The sequence below is a fragment of the Python bivittatus genome, unplaced genomic scaffold (assembly GCF_059951505.1).
Source record: "Python bivittatus isolate LINGU-HERP-01145 unplaced genomic scaffold, Pbiv_v1 ctg000610_np1212, whole genome shotgun sequence".
Classification (NCBI taxonomy): Eukaryota; Metazoa; Chordata; class Lepidosauria; order Squamata; family Pythonidae; genus Python; species Python bivittatus.
Genome location: NW_028277088.1, coordinates 32,137,270 through 32,158,460, shown reverse-complemented (window position 1 = coordinate 32,158,460; position 21,191 = coordinate 32,137,270). Strand labels below are relative to the sequence as shown.

The window sequence follows — 21,191 nt, the reverse complement described above, 5'->3', positions numbered from 1 at the left end:
TAAACATGAGGGAAAATAAACTGAATCCAAGAATGGAACATGTGACTTGGAAAATTCATGGTGACTTTTTAGAAAACTACATTTGCTTTTATAATGCTTACTCAAAAATGTCTCATTAAGTTCAGTATGACATTCATAAAAAGTGTGTATAGAAGTACAGGCTAATAATCTTACCCTTTTTCAAAATGAAAACACCACAAACAAAAATAAATCAACATAGAAAATGTTTTATTTTGGAAATGTAACAAAATAGAAGCACTTTCTAGACATTTTAAGAGTACAAGCGTTAGCGTTTAGGTATTTCAGTAATATTTGATAGACATAAAATATTCTAAGAGTCATGCTGCAGTCAAATACACTTAGCTCAGAGTAAACAATTTAAAGGGATTTACATCTAGGTAAGCATGTATAGGCTTGCTGTATGAAAAATAGGAATACAGTAATACTGAAGCAACACAATTAATATGCACCGTATTGATAAACCAAATGACAAGCTACATGAAATCCAGCAATTCACAATAGAAATTGAATGTAACAGTGGGTTCCAAGCCTTCTATTTGCTATACTTAAGGCTGAAATAATTGTTTATTCTCCAGCAGACATCAATTAAATGACATCACATAGGTCTTTAGACTTCATATATTAAAATTAGCAATCACTAAATTTATAGCATACAAATTGCTTCAAATCAACAATAATGACTCTAGACTTCTGTAATTTTAGTAAGCAATAATACCTTACTCCATTTCATTTTCTTTGGTCTTTTTTTTCTCTTTCCTCTGTTGGATGCCTTTTGTTCATTTCACTGCAACAGTTGCAAGCACCGCACTTGCGACTTTAATTACATGTTCTGACAGTTACCTAAACATAACCAGGTAGCTTTCTTTTGGCAATTAGGCCTAAATAGTTTTATCCAATTCAATAAAAAAGTGATCTGCAAGATTCTTTTATGTTTGTGCTCAGTCACAATAGCAAAAGGATTGTTGGCTTTAAATATTTACCTGCATTTCTCTTTTTTCCCTTCAGTTCCTAAATATACTTCATGGCCTTTAAAAAATATTACTTAATATGAATAGAACTTGAATATGAAAATGAATTCTCTAGTAAATGCATTTTTAAAAAAATTTGTACCAGTTAATTTTACTGAGGGTGTCCAACATGAATGAGTTTACGAAGTTGTCCAGCTGGATACACGAAGTTCTCCAGCTAGACACTTTAAATATACATATCCAAGAAATTCAATTATCTTTCACCTACTCCACTATTCCCTGCTCCCGTTTACTGGCTAAAATCTAGTTCCTCCATTGCTATCTCTAGAAAGAGAAAAAAATCAATTTGAAAATATAGCATACATTTTTATAACAAGAGAGTTTGCTGTATGATGCTATTTCTTCATGGCATCAAAAGGTAAGACATACTAGGTTTCTCCAACCTGGTGCCTTCAGGTGCGTTGGACTTCAATTCCAATGGGATTATGGGATTGAAACATACATTCACATGACCTGTGACAATTGTTAGGCAAGCTTAAGCCTATTGACTTCAACTGCATCTAAGCATACCTAACTCAGCATTTGATGATACTCTGTGACTCTGATTATAACACTGTGTCCAAGAATTTATTGTGATGAAGCTAATATTTTAGAATGTTTATTTAAAACTCGTTTGGTCATTTATTCCTCTATTGCTGAGCAGTTTTGCATACTTACCTGGCAATAAATCTCATTAAAAACTGGGTTTTTAAAAAAAGTACATTTTACATGTTTGTTATGATTTAGAACTGTTTAGTTTGTACAGTATAATAGAATTATATAGCTATATTGTCATTTAAAATGCCAAATGAAAATAGAATTTGTACATTTTGAGGTCAGATATTCCAGTGTATTTCCACACCATTCATTAGGTGATTTTTTTCTGCTCTCCCTTATAATGAGCCCCACAGGATCACACCAGGAAATCTAAAATACTGAAAGTGTCTCTACAGGTGTAATTCATACCATTCAACAATATAAATCAGTTTTCTCCTACTTGGCCCCCAGATAACTTGGACTATTATCTCCATAATTCCCAGCCCATATGACCTATACTGCATACACTATATTTTTCAAAACTGGTTTGAAAACAGAAAACACGTGCTTTGGCAAGTGGGTGGAAGGGTCACATGCAACTTCCAAGTTATGCCCATCATTCCAGGGACAGCAGAGTGCAAATAATATTTCAGGGTTCTTCAGGACCTGTGCTTCCTTTATGTCTGTGTGAATTGCTATCATCACTGCTGTGTTCAAGCCCAGAGGATGAACTGCAGAGAAAAGGGGGGGGGGAGAGAAGAGAGAGGAAATTGGTTTTCACAACACACTCAAAGCCTGAGTAACAGAGGAGAACTTTAATTATCCCCAGTCACAAAAGAGAGACAGGAAATTTGGACTTTTAATTAGTCATTTGGAGTGCAGTTGGATATTTTTTTTAGCGAGATAATTTAAACGCGAATAATTCAAGTCTGACTAAATGAAATTCACATAATCAGAATGCAGATAATTGAATTTCTACTGCATTCATTAATTCAATGTGGAGGTGTATGCAAAGACTTCTATGATGAGCTGTCACAGCTCAATAAAATCTCAGTCAATTAATTTTTTCATTATCTTAGTATTGCATCAACAACAAAAAAGCTGAAGTGTTTTTATTATCATGTGTGCATGTTTAGCAGAATGTAAGGAAGTAACCTTTCAGAATCTGAATCGGCATAATTTTCTTTTTTCCTCTCTTCATGTTCTACAGGAAATCGTCGTTTCAAACAGGCAAAATCATGGATTGCTTCAGCCACAGAATATTTTGTGTTTCCAGATACACAGGCCTCAATGTCTTCAGGACTCAGCTGTGTTTGTACGAAGAGATGAAGTCTACTGTCTGAAAGCAAAACTGGATTCTGGAGTACCCTTTAAAAAAAATACAAAATTTGAGCTGCCTTCCAAGAACATTTACTCAATATTGTTTTGCCTTAAAGTTACTTTTAACTTCATACCCATTGCAGTTTGAATGCAGTATAAATATTATAATGTGTTTGAGCAAGTGATACCTACCTTTATTAAATTATTTGGAATTTTAGGTGAGTAAAAAACATGAAGCTAATAGTTATGAACATCTGCTATATAAGTAATTTTCAAGGACTTTTTTTTTAATTTACCCATCTGTTACTACCATGTGGATCAATTACTTGTTTGGCTGGGGGAAAGGGTGTATGCCTCTATGTGTGGTGGTGGAACTAACATAATATTATGGGAAATGATGCATAATCAGTAATTTTGAGTATGTGATAAAATTATTGCCTTAAAATAAGGGCATTACAGAATTTACAGAAATCAAATGCCTATGTAAAATAGAAATTATTTATTTTGCAAATATATGTATTTTTCTCAATATAAAAAGTGAAATTACCATTAAGTATGTTACCTTTACAAGGATTGATAAAATTATTTGAGACGAATGGGAAAAAGAATCTTTTTCTTCAGTTAATTTTTTAAAAATATTTTAACTGCAGCATATAACCTTAAAAGGAAAATGTTTGATTCAGCATGTATTTAAGGCAATTTAATGTACAGTTAACATTAAATATATCCAACTGTAGTAGCATTTTCCCGGGAATTTCAGTAAAACAACAGAATGGTCTTACTTGCACCAAACCATGTCATAAAATCTATTTTTTCCAATCTAGTTTTGTTCAGCATCAAATACATTTCTATTGGTTTATTTAGTCCAGCAAATACAAATCCTAAAATATCATTACTTATGTATTAAAATTGTAAACATTTAGATCCTTTGCTGCTTTACTTAATATTTGTTGATGTCTTAGTTATTCTTATCCTTAATGTTCTCTTAATCACAATTCTGAAATTTAATTGGGGGTGGTCAAAGTAAACAATTTCAGGACTGCAGTTTATAATTGGCATCACATTCATGATAATTTTCTACCAGAGAAGCCATTAATTTAATATGAATAACTAAAGCTGTACTCTGTCTTCCTTACAGGGATAACCTAAAAGCATCTCATAATTCTGTTTCAGAGAAAGCCCATTTGGATTAATCTTATTTAAAATAACTGTGAGGGGATCAATATTGACATTATACAGCCTTCCCAACCTGGTGCCTTACAGATATTATGGGATTACAGCCTGCATTATCTGTCATCAAAATGATGGGACTTGTAGTCTAATACATCTGGATGGTGTCAGATTACGGAAGTCTGATACAGTACAATATTTTGATAATTAATTATTCATCAGGTCAGTAAAGCAGAAAACTAGGGCTGGAACTATTTCCTGCAGGCTATATAATATGAAAAACTATGGTTGTAGCATACCTTGAAGTGGAAAGAAGAAAAAAATTAAATCATTTCAAAATTGGGATGTGGGAGAAGAGAGAAATAAAATGAGATGAGGGTTAGACCAGCCTCAATTATGTGTGCTAGAAAAGAAACATGAAGGCATCTCTCTTGACCTGGATACTCATTTTACATATCTAAGTAAAAATATGGAACCTAAGAAGTTTGCAAAGATTTAACCTGTTTCTCAGACAGCTGGGCAAGAGAATGTCTGCATGACTAACAGTTTCATCAGAATAAAATTAGTATTGAAATACAAGTTCTGCCATTAAGTATGTGCAACGTCATGATGCACATATAAAAGGAATGGCACTTGTATCACTATCCTTGTTTCATCATTTACATCCATAGTGCTTTGTTTCCTGAATTTAAGTCCCCACTCAGCCATAAAGCTCCTTGAGTACCTCTGGATTCTATTCAAGCACACTTAAGTCTAACCCACTTTACAAGGTTGTTGTGAAAATAAAATGGGGGGGGGGATAATCATGCATGCCACCCTGAGACCTTGGGGAAATAAAGCGAAATATAAATGAAAAAAACAGGAAGCATGCCAAACCCTGAAACTCTTCCTCCCTTAAAATCAAGTCTTGGCTACACACATCCTTCCTCCAAGTTTCTAATTTAGTCTTTAAAACAAGACATCTTGGATAATATAGGATGTATGGGTGTGTAAAGCAGCACTCCTGTATGGAACAACCTCCCAGTTCACTGCAAGGTGGTACATTGATATAGAAAAGCAAGTTGCTACACCTTGATATCTCCAATTGCTTCCTTCAGTGAAAATATCTATGCATGCACAGAACACTACTGAAAACCAATGAAGTGGCCAATTTGTCATGCAGCAGCTCCAATACAATGCTTAGAAGCAGGATATTATGCTTTGAAGAGCTGTGTTAAGAGGATGCTTCACCCAAGCCACAATAGAATCAAAGGGTTCCTTCAAGGTTTTGTACAGACATAATTCATACATGCACGCAAGCATGTTCCAATATATTATCTAATTGCATGCACGTTAAATAACATTGTGCAGGAACCTCAGATGTTTATGAACTTTAGTGGACTCTGCTAATTGCCATGGCCATTAAAGGTACTGCATATGCCATCATATTCCTCAGACTACAATGATGAAGGTGAAGAGGGAACAAAAATTTACTGATAATTCAAGTTGCCATTATGTTCTCTTAATCATACAACTATTCAAACACCAACAATCTAAAATATCTAACTTCCATATTCATTTTTGACCCAGTATAGATTACCCTTTTCAGCACCAATACATCTACATCAGTGTAAGATATTGGACATTGTTCATATACAGAGGCCCAATATAGTAAAAAAATAAGCAGTTTAGTAGGGAAAATTTACTGTCTTGTGGAATTCATGAAAATCAGCTGGACTTCAAAGAACTTCTTAAATTTGAATTGTGCCCAAAAGTGAATGGAGAACAGCGGCAATGTCCATGGCTTTTAACCAGAGGTACATAACCTCAGCCTTACTTTCAGCCCCCAGAGACACTCTAAAAACTGAAGCAAAGTGTAATTTTAATATAATTTTAAAAATTGGTAAAAATGTGGGAAGCAGTCACATTAATGATATCTAAACAATGTACTATACTGTAAATTAAATCAAATTTAATTTTTGTGTTGCCCTATCTGTTTCCAAAAGTTTTTTGTTTTGTTGTTGGTAGCATACCCTCTACCTCAGATCCCATTGAAAGGCTAAGTGTGGCTCTTGATTTGAAAAGCGTGCAACTCTGCTTTAAATTCCATTTCAAGCTGACTCATGTTACATACAAAATCCCAAACAAATCTAAGCATTAACCATCCCTCCCCCCACAAAAAAGTCCCACCTATTTCCTAACAGAATCTCATAATCAAATACTATTGTTTGAAGTACAGGTAGTCCCTGGGTTAAGAACGCCCAGTTTACTGACAACCCATTGTTAAGAACAGCGCCTATTGTAGCAAAATTCAAGTTAAATACAGTGACTCGAGTTAAATACACAATGGTTCAAGTTAATTACACAATACTACTTATATGCAGTATTACAAAATAATACTGTTCTGGCTTACATACAAATTTGACTTAAGGACAGACCTTGGGAACGGAACTGTTCTTAAACTGGGGACTACCTGTATACATACAATTCAATTCTCAATAGTTATTTTCAGTGGTTCCTTCAGTAGTTTGATTGTGTCACCAACTAAAACCTAAGTAACTGTTGATCAGATTACACCACAGTTACTTCTTTGTTACTGTTTGAAATGTATTTTATTTTCTTTGTAAAATAATGGGTAATCTTTAAAATTGATTTTTGATGGTTTGAGGCACTGCACCGCAAAAATAATGAGCACTAATGTCAATGATATTGGACAGAAATTCATTTTAGCTTTATTTCATGTCCAGTGCAATTTTGCTAAGCCTTGAACTGCCAAAGCACTGTTATTAACTTGCTGGTAACCTAACATATGGGAACAGCAAACAAAAGTGCTAAGAGTAGAGGTTGATCTAACCACATCAAGGCTACCATTGCCCCTCCCCCTCCCCGCCACTATAATTCAATTTCCACTTTTATTTTTCATTGGATTCATTATTTTACAGTCATTCCCTTTTCTGCTTAATAGTGCCATCTGGAGGTTAAAAGAAATGATCAGATCAGGGATAATAAATTAGAAACGGGTAGGGTATCCTAGAAATGCAAACATGTCAACTGTGAAGAGACATGTACTGAAAGGTCTACAATGTCTTTCTGTCAGTCCTTTGAGGTAGGCCAGGCCAAGAAAATGGCATGGCAGGAATTCCAGAAATGCCTTTTATTGTACCAAAGTAGAATAACAGAATCTTGTCACAATATTGTTTCTGTCCCATCTTATATTAAACAAAATCAAGGTAGGATTATTTTGAGGTTTTTTTCTCAAGTTTCCCTCTATCTCAAAACTGTGTAATCTTTTTCTCAAAGTCCCCCCTTAACAGCTTGCTCCTTCTTTCTGTATCCCCAAGGTCAGTTCTACATTCCTGTATATTTTCCTACCCTTTTCCTAGAGAGAATAATGTTTAATGTTTACCCTTTGCATCCATGGTCCAGATTTTGCTTGAAAAAGGAGAAAGTGGGGCAGTTTAAATCATGTTTAATCAGCCCTTGTGCCCTTCCCCCACCTCCTTGCCTTGTACGCTGGGCTTCTAATGTACTGGCTTGTAAGCAATGCTTAAGCCAGTTTTAGGCATCACAGGAAATTATGTTTCAGAGATGGAAATCAATGATGGTTGTTCCTTCTTTCCACATCCCTTCATAGAGACATATCTGGAAACCAAATCCACATGATAAAGCCCAATTTGAATGCAAGTAGTCCATTCCCACATCCATCTTACCAATGTGGCTGAGTTCATACACTGTGTTAAACCATGATGTGGCTGGTTTGGGTTCAGCTTAGCATGAACCATAATTTGTAACTTATCATTATATCTGAAACTCATGGACATAATTTGTTCAAAACCCCCCCCCCCACTAAAATTAGGCATAGTTTAGCATGCTGTGGGAGCCTAGTATGGAATTACAGGTAGTACTTGAATTACGACCATTCGTTCAGCAACTGTTCAGAGTTACGATGGTGCTGAACGAATGGTGGTTACGACTGATCCTCAAAGTTCCAGCCGTTCCAACACCCCTGTGGTCACATGATCATGATCAGGGTGCTTGGCAACCAGCTCACACAACAGTTCCAGTGCCCTGTGGTCACGTGATCATGATTTGCAGCCTTCCCAGCTGGCTTCCCACAAACAGTCAATGGGGAAGCCGGCAGGGAAAGTCACAAGTCACTTGGGTAAGCCTCTCCCACCCACACTCCAGCCCCTCTGCACCACGCCTCACTAGCCACTCATGCACTCTCTTCCACCCGGCAGCAGCCAATTATCTGCCTGCCAGCCTGCGTACAAGCCATCTGGGACCTTTTTTTTTTTTTTTTAAGATTTTTTATCCCACAACAACAACCCTATGAGGTGAGTTGGACTGAAAGAGAGTGACTGGCCCAGCCAGCTTTCATGCCTAAGATGGACTAGAACTCACAGTCTCCTGGTTTCTAGCTTGTTACCTTAACCACTAGACCAAACTGGCTTTCTTGTAACTACCTGCTGGCTTCCCCACTGACTTTGATTGTTGGAAGCCAGCAGGAAGTTGCAAGGAGGTGCTCACTTAATGACCTGCAATTTTTGCTTAACAACGGTGATGGGGACTGCAGGGATTGCTGTTGCTAAGCAATGTGGTCACATGATGTCGCGCTTTACAACCACATTGCTTAGCAACAGAAATTCCTATCCCAATTGCCGTCGTAACTTGAGGACTAGTTGTACATTCAGCCTTCGTAACTGAGCTGGCTTTTTAAATGCATTACCCTAATAGGGATTTTCTAATTCAGTAAATAAGGATAGAAAATGTTGAAGCAGAGTATGCTACCATTTCTTCTGGGGTTGATACATCATGGCTTGTCAGCTTGAGATTTGAGCTGGCTCTTGCTTTCAGTTATCAGAAAAGTTCATTAGATTGCAGAGGGCTCCCAAGAGAAGCTTGCTTTCATCCTCTGATCAGCTGAGCTCTCCAAAGCATAGTTTGCAGCCCTCTGTTGGGCAGAATTAGATATGTTTGAAAAATATTAATTTCAATCGCCTAACCACATACATAGTGAAGAACCAGGCTTTCAGCTCCATTCGTAACTGGTTTCTATATGCTTTAAAGAATTATTTTATCCTCCACTTTAATCTAAGCAATCCTAGGTGGCAATGAAGCTTTTGGCGGCAATTGGCCTAGTTGATACAAATGTTCTAGAATGTTCACAAACATTTCAACTGTTGAGATAATGAAGAGATACATTCCAACTTGGAATCTTTGCAAACTGTATTTTGCTGAAAGAAGCACAAGTCACTTTGGCTATGGCGATGCAGAGAAATGCAAACAAACAAACTGGTGGACGGGGGGGGGGGGAGAGACTGCAGCCCAAAACAATGACAGGATGGAGAGATCAGTGCAAAGAAATAGTGGGAATAAAAGTGCTTTGAGAGCAAAAAGCCTAGAAGGAATATGGCTGGGAAACAGGATTTTTTTTTTTAAAGGCAGTTAATAGACATCAGGATGGAGAACAAAAATTGTTGAGGATATGATGGACCACTGAAAATACTGACTTGAAATGAAGGGAAGTTTCATAGCACCACTGAGTAAGAAATATGTTCGGAGCCACTAAGGTATCTCCTATCATTAGGTTCTATGTCTTGTCTGCTTTTTTTTATATGATTCTTGTACGTTAAAGAAGGAACTGGCATATTACTAAACAAGAACTAGTAACTAGCATAATGTATTATTATAATAGTGGAATAAAAAGATTGCACTGGAATGGTAGACAGTATCCTGGTCAACTAATTCACCTTCCAATAAACTGATGTTTTGGCATCCATGGCAGACAATTTGTGAATAGGCAACTATTTGTGAAATGAGCCTACCACACACCCTCTAACTGTGCCTCCAGCCCCAAAACTTGCCTATCTCTGAGATAACAAAGACCATATAGGTATGTGTGGATTGGCTACCAACTTCTCCACGTATTCAATATGCATATAAATAGACAGTCTACCTACCAACATAGACTTCTACTTGAGGGGAGGCCCTGCCCCAATCAATATTTCTTTTGTATATTGGATTACCACTTGTGCACGTTGTCACACACACAAAAGCTCATACATGCAAGGCCAGCAAATTGGTCTAGCTTATGATGGATGAAAGAAAAAAAGCAGAACCATTATGAAGGGTCTCTCAGATTTTAGGTTCATAACTCCTATCAGTCTTAAATTGCCTGAGACAGCACTGTTGTGGGACTGATGGAAGTTCTAGGCCAAAACATTTGGCAAGATTCAAGTTGGGAGCAGCTAATTGCACACACCTGTGAAAAAAGAGAGAAGAGAAAATGGGAACAGATAAACACTAAACTGAAAGTGCTTAAACAAGTCTGTGCTAAGGGTGCAAGACAGCTGAAAGTATTAAGTAGTACTTATTATGAACCTTTTGATCATGCATCTTAAATTACCAGAGTCTGATTTATGGTAGTATCAATTATTTTGTATCAAACTGAGATATTACCTATGACATATTTGCAAATCATTAGAAAATAATTAAATATGTTTGTGCATGCTAAGACTCACATACAAATTTGCCTAGATTGCTAAACTCTCCAATACCGAAAGCTGTCCAAGTAGGGAGAGTGGGAAGCAAGTCTGTACATCCTCAGATATATCTACTGCTTCATATAACCCTACGTCAACCTAGAGAATTCAACTCTTTCAAGGATTGAATTGCAGAGATTAAAATCCACCTTTAATTTATGGTAAGAACAATTTGTGCATGAGGCAGTCTTCAAGATGTTCAGTTTATTTAGAGGTTCTATGTGAAATTTAGATGTGCTTCTTTGTCAACTAAAGCCATATTTTTTTAATACAAACAAAATGAGCGGCTTGTCTTGTTTGGACAGAAGCGAAGTCTTGGGGGGCAGGTTGCAACATTTTTTATGTATATTGCAAACTATTCTATTGGAAGGGAACATATGGCTGAGCGGTGCAACTTAATCCTAACTAAAGATTTTTTGTATCTTCTGCAACCCAATATAGTGACAGATGCATGCTTGCGTGTGTGCAGAAAGATAAAACTCTGATTTGTTTTCAACAAATTTACTCAGCCTATTTACTTCATTTCCTGACTGTGTATGTGTGCATGAGAAATCTAATCTATAGAAACAAGCAAACACAGCCTTTTGGTGCCCTCTATTGAATGCACACACAGATATTTCAACAGGAATTCATGAGGAATGCAGCCTACAGTAACATACAGTAAATACGGTTGGTCCTTTTTCTATTAAAAAGAAAACAAATCAATGGGTCTTAAAGGTTGAATACAGAGTTAATCAATCTTAAAAGTAGACCCTGCTTAGAATAGACTTAATGAAATCAATGGGACATTAAGAAACTTATGTCCCATTGATTTCAATGGTTTTGCCTCATGAATTGTTGGAAAATTACTACTACTACTACTCCTCCTCCTCTATGCCTTATTATTATTATTGAATGGAAAAATAGCAGAAACAAACTTAGAAAGCACAACAGGAAAATTTTCATTGTATTTAAATGGAGGGAAGCAAAAGTAAACATTCTGAGCTTGAAACAGCTGTTTAAGTGTCACAATTTTTGTTCCGCTCTGACTTGGTTTGCTTGTTTAATTCCTTTAACCATGGAAACTTGCAGAGAACCTTAGCAAATAATAGGCACAAGATTCGTTTCTTCTGGTATTAACTACTGAAAGGAGGAATTGGGAGAGAAAATAATTTAAATGCATGCTCCAAGATTGAGAGCCATTTTGGATATAAGAAAATGCAACATCAGAACTACTGTTGGCTGGAAAACAGTTGGCATCTATGGTATCCTCAGTTTTTTGTTTTTTTTTAATGTACTTCACACTTGTAGGACTCGTACAAGATAGCCTTGCTGCACTCTGCAAGAACAAATCAATTCTACTCCAGATCTGGCAGCTCCCAGGAATAAGGGACCTGCCAGGAGCACCACTGGTGAGTCTTCAAGGAGCAACAGGGACAAGGGCCCACCTTTCCTCTGGGATCTGATATGGGGAGGAGTTGATGGAAATTATGTAATGGGCTTCTCAGAACTTGAGAAAGAGGGTGGCAGTTTTGAAAATATTACAAGCACAACCTTTAACATGAAAGTGAGCAACCCCGTCCTCACTGTATTACCAGGTGATTAGCAAGAGGTTCAAAAAAACTCTATCCTAAAGAACTTAAGAGATAAACTGGGTACTAAAATAAATATATCCAGTTATCAAGATTTGTGTAACCTGTAACCTCTTCCTTTTCCATAAATCTTGTTAAAGAAGACTCCAAGAGAACCTTGATTTTAGTTATAAGTGTCTGCTAAAGGCTTGATAAATAAAATGGAATAAGCTATTACTGAAAATGATAAATATCTAGGCTCAGTATAGTTAATTTTAGAAGCCAAAGTCATATGTGATGTTTTTCAATACCTTGCCAGTCACTATATCTCCCAGGCAGTTGATACAGTGGCTCCTAAGATGGAGCAGCTGTGGACAATAAAACATGAGGGTAGGTGGCTAGAGCAACTTTGCTACAGGTCCAGGGGCAAATCTGACCAAACAGAGGCATTATTGTAAGGCTTATGCTGCAGTAATCAGGTAGAGGGGAAAAAGCAGTGGAATTTCTCTCTCGGTGCGTCCACAGAGAACCATCTAAGAGTGTTCTTCTAGGCTGTCAGGTGGAAAATCAAACCTCCAAAAGATTTGGCTGATGCCCTGATGCTATCTGAGCTCTGTTATGAGCAACTGGGGTGGTCTTTAGCAAACAAGGTCACCTGGATTTGTTCCAGGCTTGATGTCATTTGGGGCAAAATCACATGTCTTACTACCATCTGTCTGATGTCATCAATGTGCTGGTGATATTCAGCTAATAATCTCAAGGCTGAACGACTGCATTGTGCTCTTCATGGGGGAACCTTGAAATGTGTAAAAATTGTAGCTGGCCCCAACTGTCACAATCTGGAAGATGAGTGCAGCCTCCTTGAGATCATTATCCCCATGTTGAAATAGCTTTATGGGTTGCCAGTTGTCTTTCAAATCCAATTCAGGGTGCTGATGGTATTACTTTACATAGCTTATAGCCAAGCTAATTACAGGACTCCTACTTCCATACAATCTACCCCATATTCCAAGCCATCAATATATCATGGATATGTTTGACATCAACCACTAATTTAGCTTTCTCTGTAGGGGGGAACACATAGACTCAATTGCCATTGGAATTAAAGTAAGCCCATTCCTCACAAGTTTAGGAGGTATCTCAAAGCATTTATTTTCCCAGGCCTCTTCTGTTTTAGCTTTTATTTTGTACATATATTATGTTTAAATATTATTTTTATGAATGTATTCACCATACCTTGCAAACTGTCCAGAACCATTATGAAAATGGACATTTTTCTAAATAAATAAATGATTGCTTCCTGCCTGGTAGCTAAGTTTCTTGCTGTTTTTAGATTCCTTGCTATGGAGAAGTTAGCACACTTGCACTTTAATATTATGTTATTGTTTCTGTGCATGTTGTGCTTTTTTTTCCTGAAAGATAGCCAAATGGAAAAGTGTGCTTGGACAGTTTGTTGAGAGCTGTTCTCCTTCCTCGAAGGTTGACAAAATGCAAACTATGTGCACAAGAAGGTCAAACCATGGGTGACCTTTCCTTTGCAGGCAATTTGCAAAATGTAAAAGTGTTCTTATGCTGTTTGTTGGGACCTGGGTTCTTTACAGGTAAGATGACAACTTTGAGTGTGCATTAGGAACTAGTCTCAAGCCCAGGAAAGAGCAATGTATATTTTCTAATGTGATGTTGTTCATGTTCATATTGCTGGAGTGAATCTAACACTGTTGCTTCTTTATGGGTGAAGTTCTGTGAATGATTTGTGCAGACAGTCCAGGCTGTAAAAATGTGCTTAACTTTTGCTTCCATTATTTGCTATAAGATTTAAAAAAAAAAGTTTTACAATTAAAACAAAAATGCCCTTGACTAATTTGTTGGTAGGTTGGAACACAGTACTCAACATGATCTCTACCCACCTATTTTAAGGGCCTAGGGCAAAACAGCAAAAAACACCTGTTAAAAAGTCTGTGAGGAATTGTGTTGGGCGGAAAGGATGTTCTTCCCCTTCTGCTTCTCCTTGATTGTGAATTAGCTATGCATTGTCCTCTGTCATACAACCAAGCTTTTGTCCGTCTTTTCTTGTGGCCAAGGAAACAAAAGCGGGGTTGTTCAGTGGGTTTGTTTTTAGGATCCGGCAAGGGTACTGGCTATAATCCTATTAATAAACCTGTCAATTTATTGATGCCTGTGCAAGATCTGATATTAACAGGCAAAATTATCAGATAAACTTCCCTACTCAATACAAATCCCTCTTATATGCAGACCATGGATTTGTTACACAGACAGTTCTAGAGAGAGGAACATTTGCTTGCTTCTCTGCTTTTCCTTTTTTTTTTTGCTGCCTTCGAGTCGGTTTTTGACTCCTGGCAACTGCCTGGACAAGTCCCTGCAGTTTTCTTGGCAAGATTTCAGAAGTGGTTTGCCATTGCCTGCTTCCTAGGGCTGAGAGAGCATGACTGGCCCAAGGTCACCCAGCTGGCTTTGTGCCTCAGGCACAAGAACTCACCGTCTCCAGTTTCTAGCCTGGTGCCTTAATCGCTACATCAAACTGGCTCTCTTTTCCTCAGTACTAGACAGCAGGAAGTGGTAGCACCAGAGGAAGTGGAAGTAAAGCATCGTGGCTATCCTGCAGGGAAACCTCTTCCCTTTCTTCCCTTCATTTAACCTCAAAAGATTTCGGTTTCTTTTGATGAATTCCCATGAATAAATAGGCACTATGAGACTACAGTTCACAATACGGAGCATTCAGGAACTGTCTAAAGGCAATCAGATCAACAACAAAAGACATCATACCACAGTACCAACACAAATTGAAAGCCAAAAATGAAAACTATTTCTATGTTTTACATTCAGAAACATTCACTTTGGTGTGTGTTTGGGACTAATCTGTCCCCCTGCTGCACAATGATGGTGAAGTGAAAAAGGGTCACCAAGCGTAGAAACCAGAACCTATGCTGCTGTATTGCCTTGTTTGGGTTTTTTAAGGAGGGTTTCCTCAGAATCCAGAAGAATCAGACAGACAATAAACTTCTGCACAGAAACAACCACAGGTAGCTACAAAACTACAAGCCGTTAATTTTGGTGCAGAAAGGCAAACAGTCTGTTTAAATTAATTAAATGGGTACATCAGCTAAGCCTGTCTCTTAATTCACTTTAATAAAGCCAGTCTTCAACTTTTAGGTACAATTTCATGCACAAATGAAATTGCTTGTAATGGGGTAGTCTGATTCTTTCCTGTAATTTATAGCATGATGACTAGAGATTTCATCGGTTTAAGAAATAGCAGATTTCTGAAAACTTTTAGAAACAAAAGCTGTGGAGTTATATTGAGTCAGACTAGTGGCTTCTTTAGAATACAGGTAGTCCTTGTTTAGCATCTGCTTCAGACAGTGACTGTTTGCAGTTATGACAGTGATGAAAAAGTAACTTTAGGGCTAATCCTCGCATTTACGACCTTTGAAGGTCTGTAAAGCAAAGGAAAGATGAAGTAAGATCTTAAGCATAGTCACGGTTTCACTTAGCAACCACTTCGCTTAACGACCAAGTTGCCGGTCCTAATTGTGGTCGCTAAACAAGGACTACCTGTAATATCAACTGGCAACAGCTCTCTCAGTTTTGGAGATGCAGGGAACTGAACCTGCAATCTTTTGCATGCAAAGCCACCGAGCTGTGACCTTTTAGCTAGAGAAGAAAAAATATCTAATGCCAACTATTGAAATGTTTACTTCTCACAGTACTCTATACTGAGGGTGGAATTCCATTGGTAATGGAAACAGGATATCAGAATTGGCAGGGTTCTTTCACTCTAGGCTGAAACATTTTTACGTCCTGAAAAACAAGATAATATTCGGAAGCAGCTCGGGCAGATGCCTGCCTGATTTAGTGGAGTATAAGAGGGGGGAGGAGGTACAGCAAAATGAGATTTGGAAGATTCTGTTATTATAGGCAATCTTAATAAAGGTAGCTTTAGCCAGGAATGTGCTGGAGCTAGCTCACACTGGCTCACAAGAGCCAATTGTTAAATTTTCTGGAATTCTGTGAGATGGTTGAGAGCAGAGCTGATATACCAATCAGCAATTCTGCGGTTAGCAGTACAGCAGCAGCAATGGAGCCAGCAGAGCCTGCTCTTAAACGTTTGCCAGCACACCACTGGTTTTAGCCTTCCTGTGGAGTTGATTTCCTGGTCTGGTCTACCTTGTGGAGCTGACATCAATTAAAATGTTTCAGCCCATTTTGCCTAGATAACAGTTCTTGCATAATTCTCTCAAGGTCATCTTCCTTACTCTCTAGAGGAGCTTTCTAAAAATAGACCATCTAAGTTGATTTTTTTTTGAGAAAGAAAAATATATATACTTAATGTTGACACTTTGCCAACAAATTTGAACTGCCTCTTTGAATGCTCCAAGAATCACAGAAAAATTTGCTGGGAACATATGGCCCATGGCCTGCCACTTTTATCTAGTCTGATGAACATCTAATTTTCAACTAGTTTTTCTTTAAAAAGATCACAGAGAATCCTGGTTCTGTTATCACCTTCACATGACTTACAGTACCATTTCTTTGCCTTGTATGAACTTCAGATTTAATTGCTACCATCTTTCTCCGCACTGCCAAAAAATCAATTCATACATTGCCGTTTTAAAACAACTTGGCTTTCACAGTTCAGCAATAACAACACACTGTTTAACAAACTGTTGGTTCAAAAAGGAAAGCAGAAAGGTTCAAATGCCAGAGTAAAGAAAGCATGTGCGCTATGTAATGGAGCCCCTTCAATACAAGCGAGGTGTGCAAATGTATAATTATGGCCACAAGGTGGCTGCCGTGCACAAGAGATGAGCTGGTAATGCAGGTACAGGAAATTAACACGTTTATTAAAGCAATAAGCAACCAAATTAAAACCACCCCCAAAGTCAGTCTACTCACTTTTGGAGAAACTCTTGCAAACCTTGCCGACGCTGGTCCACATGTTGAGAATTATTTGAGTTAAAAAAAGGAGTTTTGGGTGGAAGGTCTGGTAATTGTCTTTAAAAAAAAAAAAAAGAAAGAAAGAATAATTAGTGTTCCCAAATGAAAACATGACTAAAATCACTTTGGAAAAGGAATGCTGGATTCTTATAGAAAAGAGGAAATGCAAAAAAAAAAACAAAACATGATTACCGCGGGCCAATTCAATTGTTAGCTATGTTAATTTGTTGCCAGCAGCGGTCTTGGGTCATAGTTGAATATAAAGACTTCCACAGACTCCAGTAAAGATAGCTACTTTTTACAGCCCAAGGATGGCATGGGAAAGATGACAACATTACAATGAGTGGACAGAGCTGAGATTTGGGTACTTGTTTTGTTTTTATTTCCTAAATATGTTAAGCTTTTTTTTTTCCTTTGCTTTTTATCTGAAAATCAATGAGAAATCCACTTCCATAATCTGGATATGTTAAGTGTTGGATTAAAGTTATTCTGCCCTATCCCAGGAAAATGACATTCCCTCCTAGCAGAGGGTCATTCCAAATCTGAGGTAAATGTTAAGAATAAAGTGAAGCCCTTGAAAACAATGATCCAATTTCAACAATGTACAAATTCACAGTTAGGAAGGTTTTAGAGTAGTTTGATGTGATACCTGCATTGACAAACTCTGATCTGTAATCATCCACCAAATGTGTGAATCAGAATGCATGGTTTGTTAAATGTCTGAACTGACACTTCAGTGAAAGCTGTTATTCTGTTTCCTGAAATTATACTACCTGATTACTAAAGTACTAAGCAAATGGGAAATGAGAATAGACAAGCAACTCTAAACACATATTCTTTTATATGCAGACTATTTGACAATGCACCAAAATCTTATTTTTCCCTCTTCTAGCAGCAATCCCTGGCCATTCAGAGGATTTCTATGTTGATTTGCTTCTTGCACACAAGGTCTTTTATGTGACATGTAATCCTGCTAGGTTTTGCTACCTAGCTTCAATACTGTGTCAGGGATTTGCAGTGAAAAATAAATCAAAATGTTGTATATGTTCCTTATGTTTGCTTCCTAATTTTTGTCTTTTCTTGTTTTCTCTTTAATATTTATTTGCTGGGTAATGCACATAATAAATTGAAAATGAAAATTAAACTATGGATTGCCTAACCATTTAGGTTTGGGTTCTGTGCTATTGTTGGGGCTGAATTAATATGCCAGTGAAGACCTACAGATAGACAAAGATCAGTGACAGGAAGGAAAGCAAAGAGATGAAATGTCTAAGGATCATACTGCATACTATGCAAATTACATAAAATGCAAAAGATCCTGCGGGTTCTACCTACTCACTGTAAATGTGTCAGATTCCAATTAGGATTATCACAGGTGGGTATGGGTTGTATACGTCTTGAGTTTCTTTTAATTAAAAAGTGTTTTGTAAATTACTCACATTAATACAGCATTACTTTGAAGTTTCTGTCTCAGCCACACAAATTCTCGAAAACGGCGTCGAACGCAAGATGTTTTTCTTGTAAAACACATGCTATTTGTCTGCAGAAACACAGAATGTGTTTGATATGTTAGTAGAACTTAGTGGCACCATATTTTCCCAGAACCAATAATCTGACAATCCAAGATCTCAACAGTCTGAATTGTGAGCTAATGAATGCTCAGCACCTGTTTCCTAACTACAGACTTCTGTGCTCCCTAAGAAGCATGAGTAGCACTCTGCCTCCATTCTAACTTGAGAAAAAATGAACCATGAAATACATGTTTAAATACAAGTAGTTGGATCTGGGGTTGTCCTAAGTGAGCTGGAGAAAGGGAGCAGGGTAGTAATCTGTTCCAACTCTTCCTCCCCATACAGTATTTAATGCCCTATATTCTCCCTCCAAATCTGCTAATTGTAAGGTGGTACTGGGGACTGCAAGGAAAGAAAGACTGGCAGAAAATTGGCACTGTGCTATCTTTCTTGTTCCATCTCTATCTATCCCTCTGCTAGTGGCCCTCTGGCTCTTCCATTTGTCAAGGGATAACTTTGGATCCAATAAAATATCCAAAAAAATCTTAGCAAAAGTGGTAAAATATTCAGTATAAATATTCAATACAAAATTCCCCAGCTTTTCCATGGCATTAAATGTATCTTTATTAAAATGCAGGATATTCCTGTAATAAGACTGAAGATGTTGACTTAAGAGTGAGGAATTACAAAAAGGAACAGAATCCTGTCAAGAAAATAATTCAATAAGGCAAGAAAGAAAGGAAACCCAGAGAAATCAATTAATAATAATTTACTAAACTTTTCTGCAACCCAACTCTCAACAGCTCTGGGCAGCTCACAACAATCAAAGAAAGAAATTACAATAAAAATCAATAAAACTTAAAAAATAAAACCATTCTCTCTAATCCCCTTAAAATTTTAACCCACAAAGGCCACTTATGATTCAATCACTGCAAAGTAGAATCAGCTTTTTCTATGCTGGCAGTGGATGATTTGAGCAGCAATTTAAGCTAGAAAAGCTGCTGTTAAGGCCTTTTGACTTCTATTGCCTGAAGGTGTGACTTCCATTTGTTTTCTAAGACAGTCTTCCCCAACCTGGTGACTTCAAGAAAAGCTTGGACCAAATTTCAAAATTCTTAGAATTCTACAATTGAGGATGGCTAGTGAATTGCTCTTAAGCACCTTCCACATAGCTTATCACATATACAGTTCAGAGATTATCACATATACAGTTCAGAAATGCCTTAAAAACCATGTTCACAGAAGAGCATATCTACTTACATGAATGAAGATTTCATAATCTATATATGAGTGCCAAAAATCTTCCTTCTGTAATTGGGGATCTCTCACCAATACTGTTACAAATTCCTGCAAGAGCATAATAAAGCAATTAACAGACAGCCTCAAAAGAGCTCCTCTCTCCACTGGCTGGATATGTTTTTGTCACCCTAAGGTGTATGTATTAAAAATAATTCTGAAGGAGGAAAAACAACATGCAGACAAATATAACACTAATCAGCTACTTTGAGAAGCAATGACTCATCCCTGCTGCTTGTCTGGGAAATTTCTTGTCAGCTAACCAAAGGGGAAATTCTAAGTTAGATAATGCTGTATATTTCCAACCAGGAAATGTATTTCTTACAAATAAAGGAGTCTCCTTCTGGCAACAGTTGCTACTGAACAAGTGGAAACAAATGCCATTGTTTCTTGTAACTTGTCACAAGGACTCATAAGTACTAAGTGCCTTTGCTGATGCTGAAAAACAATGTTTAACCTACTGATTAAAAATGGTAATTGTTTAAAAGTTCAATTCCAAAGTCTTTAGATGGGGCTTCCAAAGGTTAATCCATGCGACATTTCTATTGGGATACAAGTCTGTGTCATTCCCATTCTATGTAAATAACCCATAAATCAACATGTATGGCTTGTTTCACAGGTAAGCCTGTAGAGCAGTGTTTCTCAAACTTGACCACTTGAAGAATTCTGGGAGTTGAAGTCTATGTACACATCTTCAAGTGGCCAAAGTTGAGAAACACTGCTGTAGAGATTCTGTCATACTATATAAGAATCCATGGATTTTGAAATTAAATGTTAGACAATCATCCAACACTAGTCCTAGAAGAACTTGTCTGACCTGTCTTTAAAGCATGGGCAAACAGACTGACAACAAAGCAAAAGATCTTTCTTGAATCTATTCTTGGAAAAACACATTGAGATGTGCAAGCTTTACACAAGAATGAGAAAGCCAGTTGAGATTTCTGAAAAAAATCTGCTGTCAGTATGCATTCAGTATGCAAAATTCTTGGCTGGAGATGGATAAACTTACTAATTGCTTCCAATGCTATGCCTTCCTAGAACTTTGTATTTCTCTCCAGATTCCCTTGCTGCAATTTGTGTACTGAGCAACAGAACCATCATTCTAACAGGAGAAATTCTCCAGTTATGTAACCAGGGCACAGGATATTCTTTGGGTGAAATTATCTTTTTTTGATGCAATTGTTTAGCCACAAATTACTTTTGTAAAAGAAAACAAAAGATTATGTGATATAAAAAAGGAAAAATAATTTTATATGTAAATTTTATCTTTGAAACCACCTTCTTCCAGGTTGTTTTTCA

The 21,191-nt window shown here is 37.2% G+C and overlaps 1 protein-coding gene across 7 annotated transcripts in view; it reads right to left on the bottom strand.

Moving 5' to 3' along the window:
* Positions 1-207: 207 nt before the first annotated feature.
* Positions 208-21,191, bottom strand: part of SNX10 (sorting nexin 10) — a 40,816-nt gene continuing 19,832 nt past the window's right edge. For all 7 annotated transcript variants that reach the window (XM_088150704.1, XM_025167696.2, XM_088150705.1 and 4 more), the window contains 5 exons: positions 19,857-19,943; positions 18,525-18,625; positions 17,044-17,142; positions 2,721-2,933; positions 208-2,296 (listed from right to left, as the gene is read on the bottom strand). In XM_088150704.1, the coding sequence (XP_088006830.1) occupies positions 2,215-2,296; positions 2,721-2,933; positions 17,044-17,142; positions 18,525-18,625; positions 19,857-19,943 (582 nt within the window). In that variant the 3' untranslated portion in view covers positions 208-2,214. The remainder of the gene's footprint in view (positions 2,297-2,720; positions 2,934-17,043; positions 17,143-18,524; positions 18,626-19,856; positions 19,944-21,191) is intronic.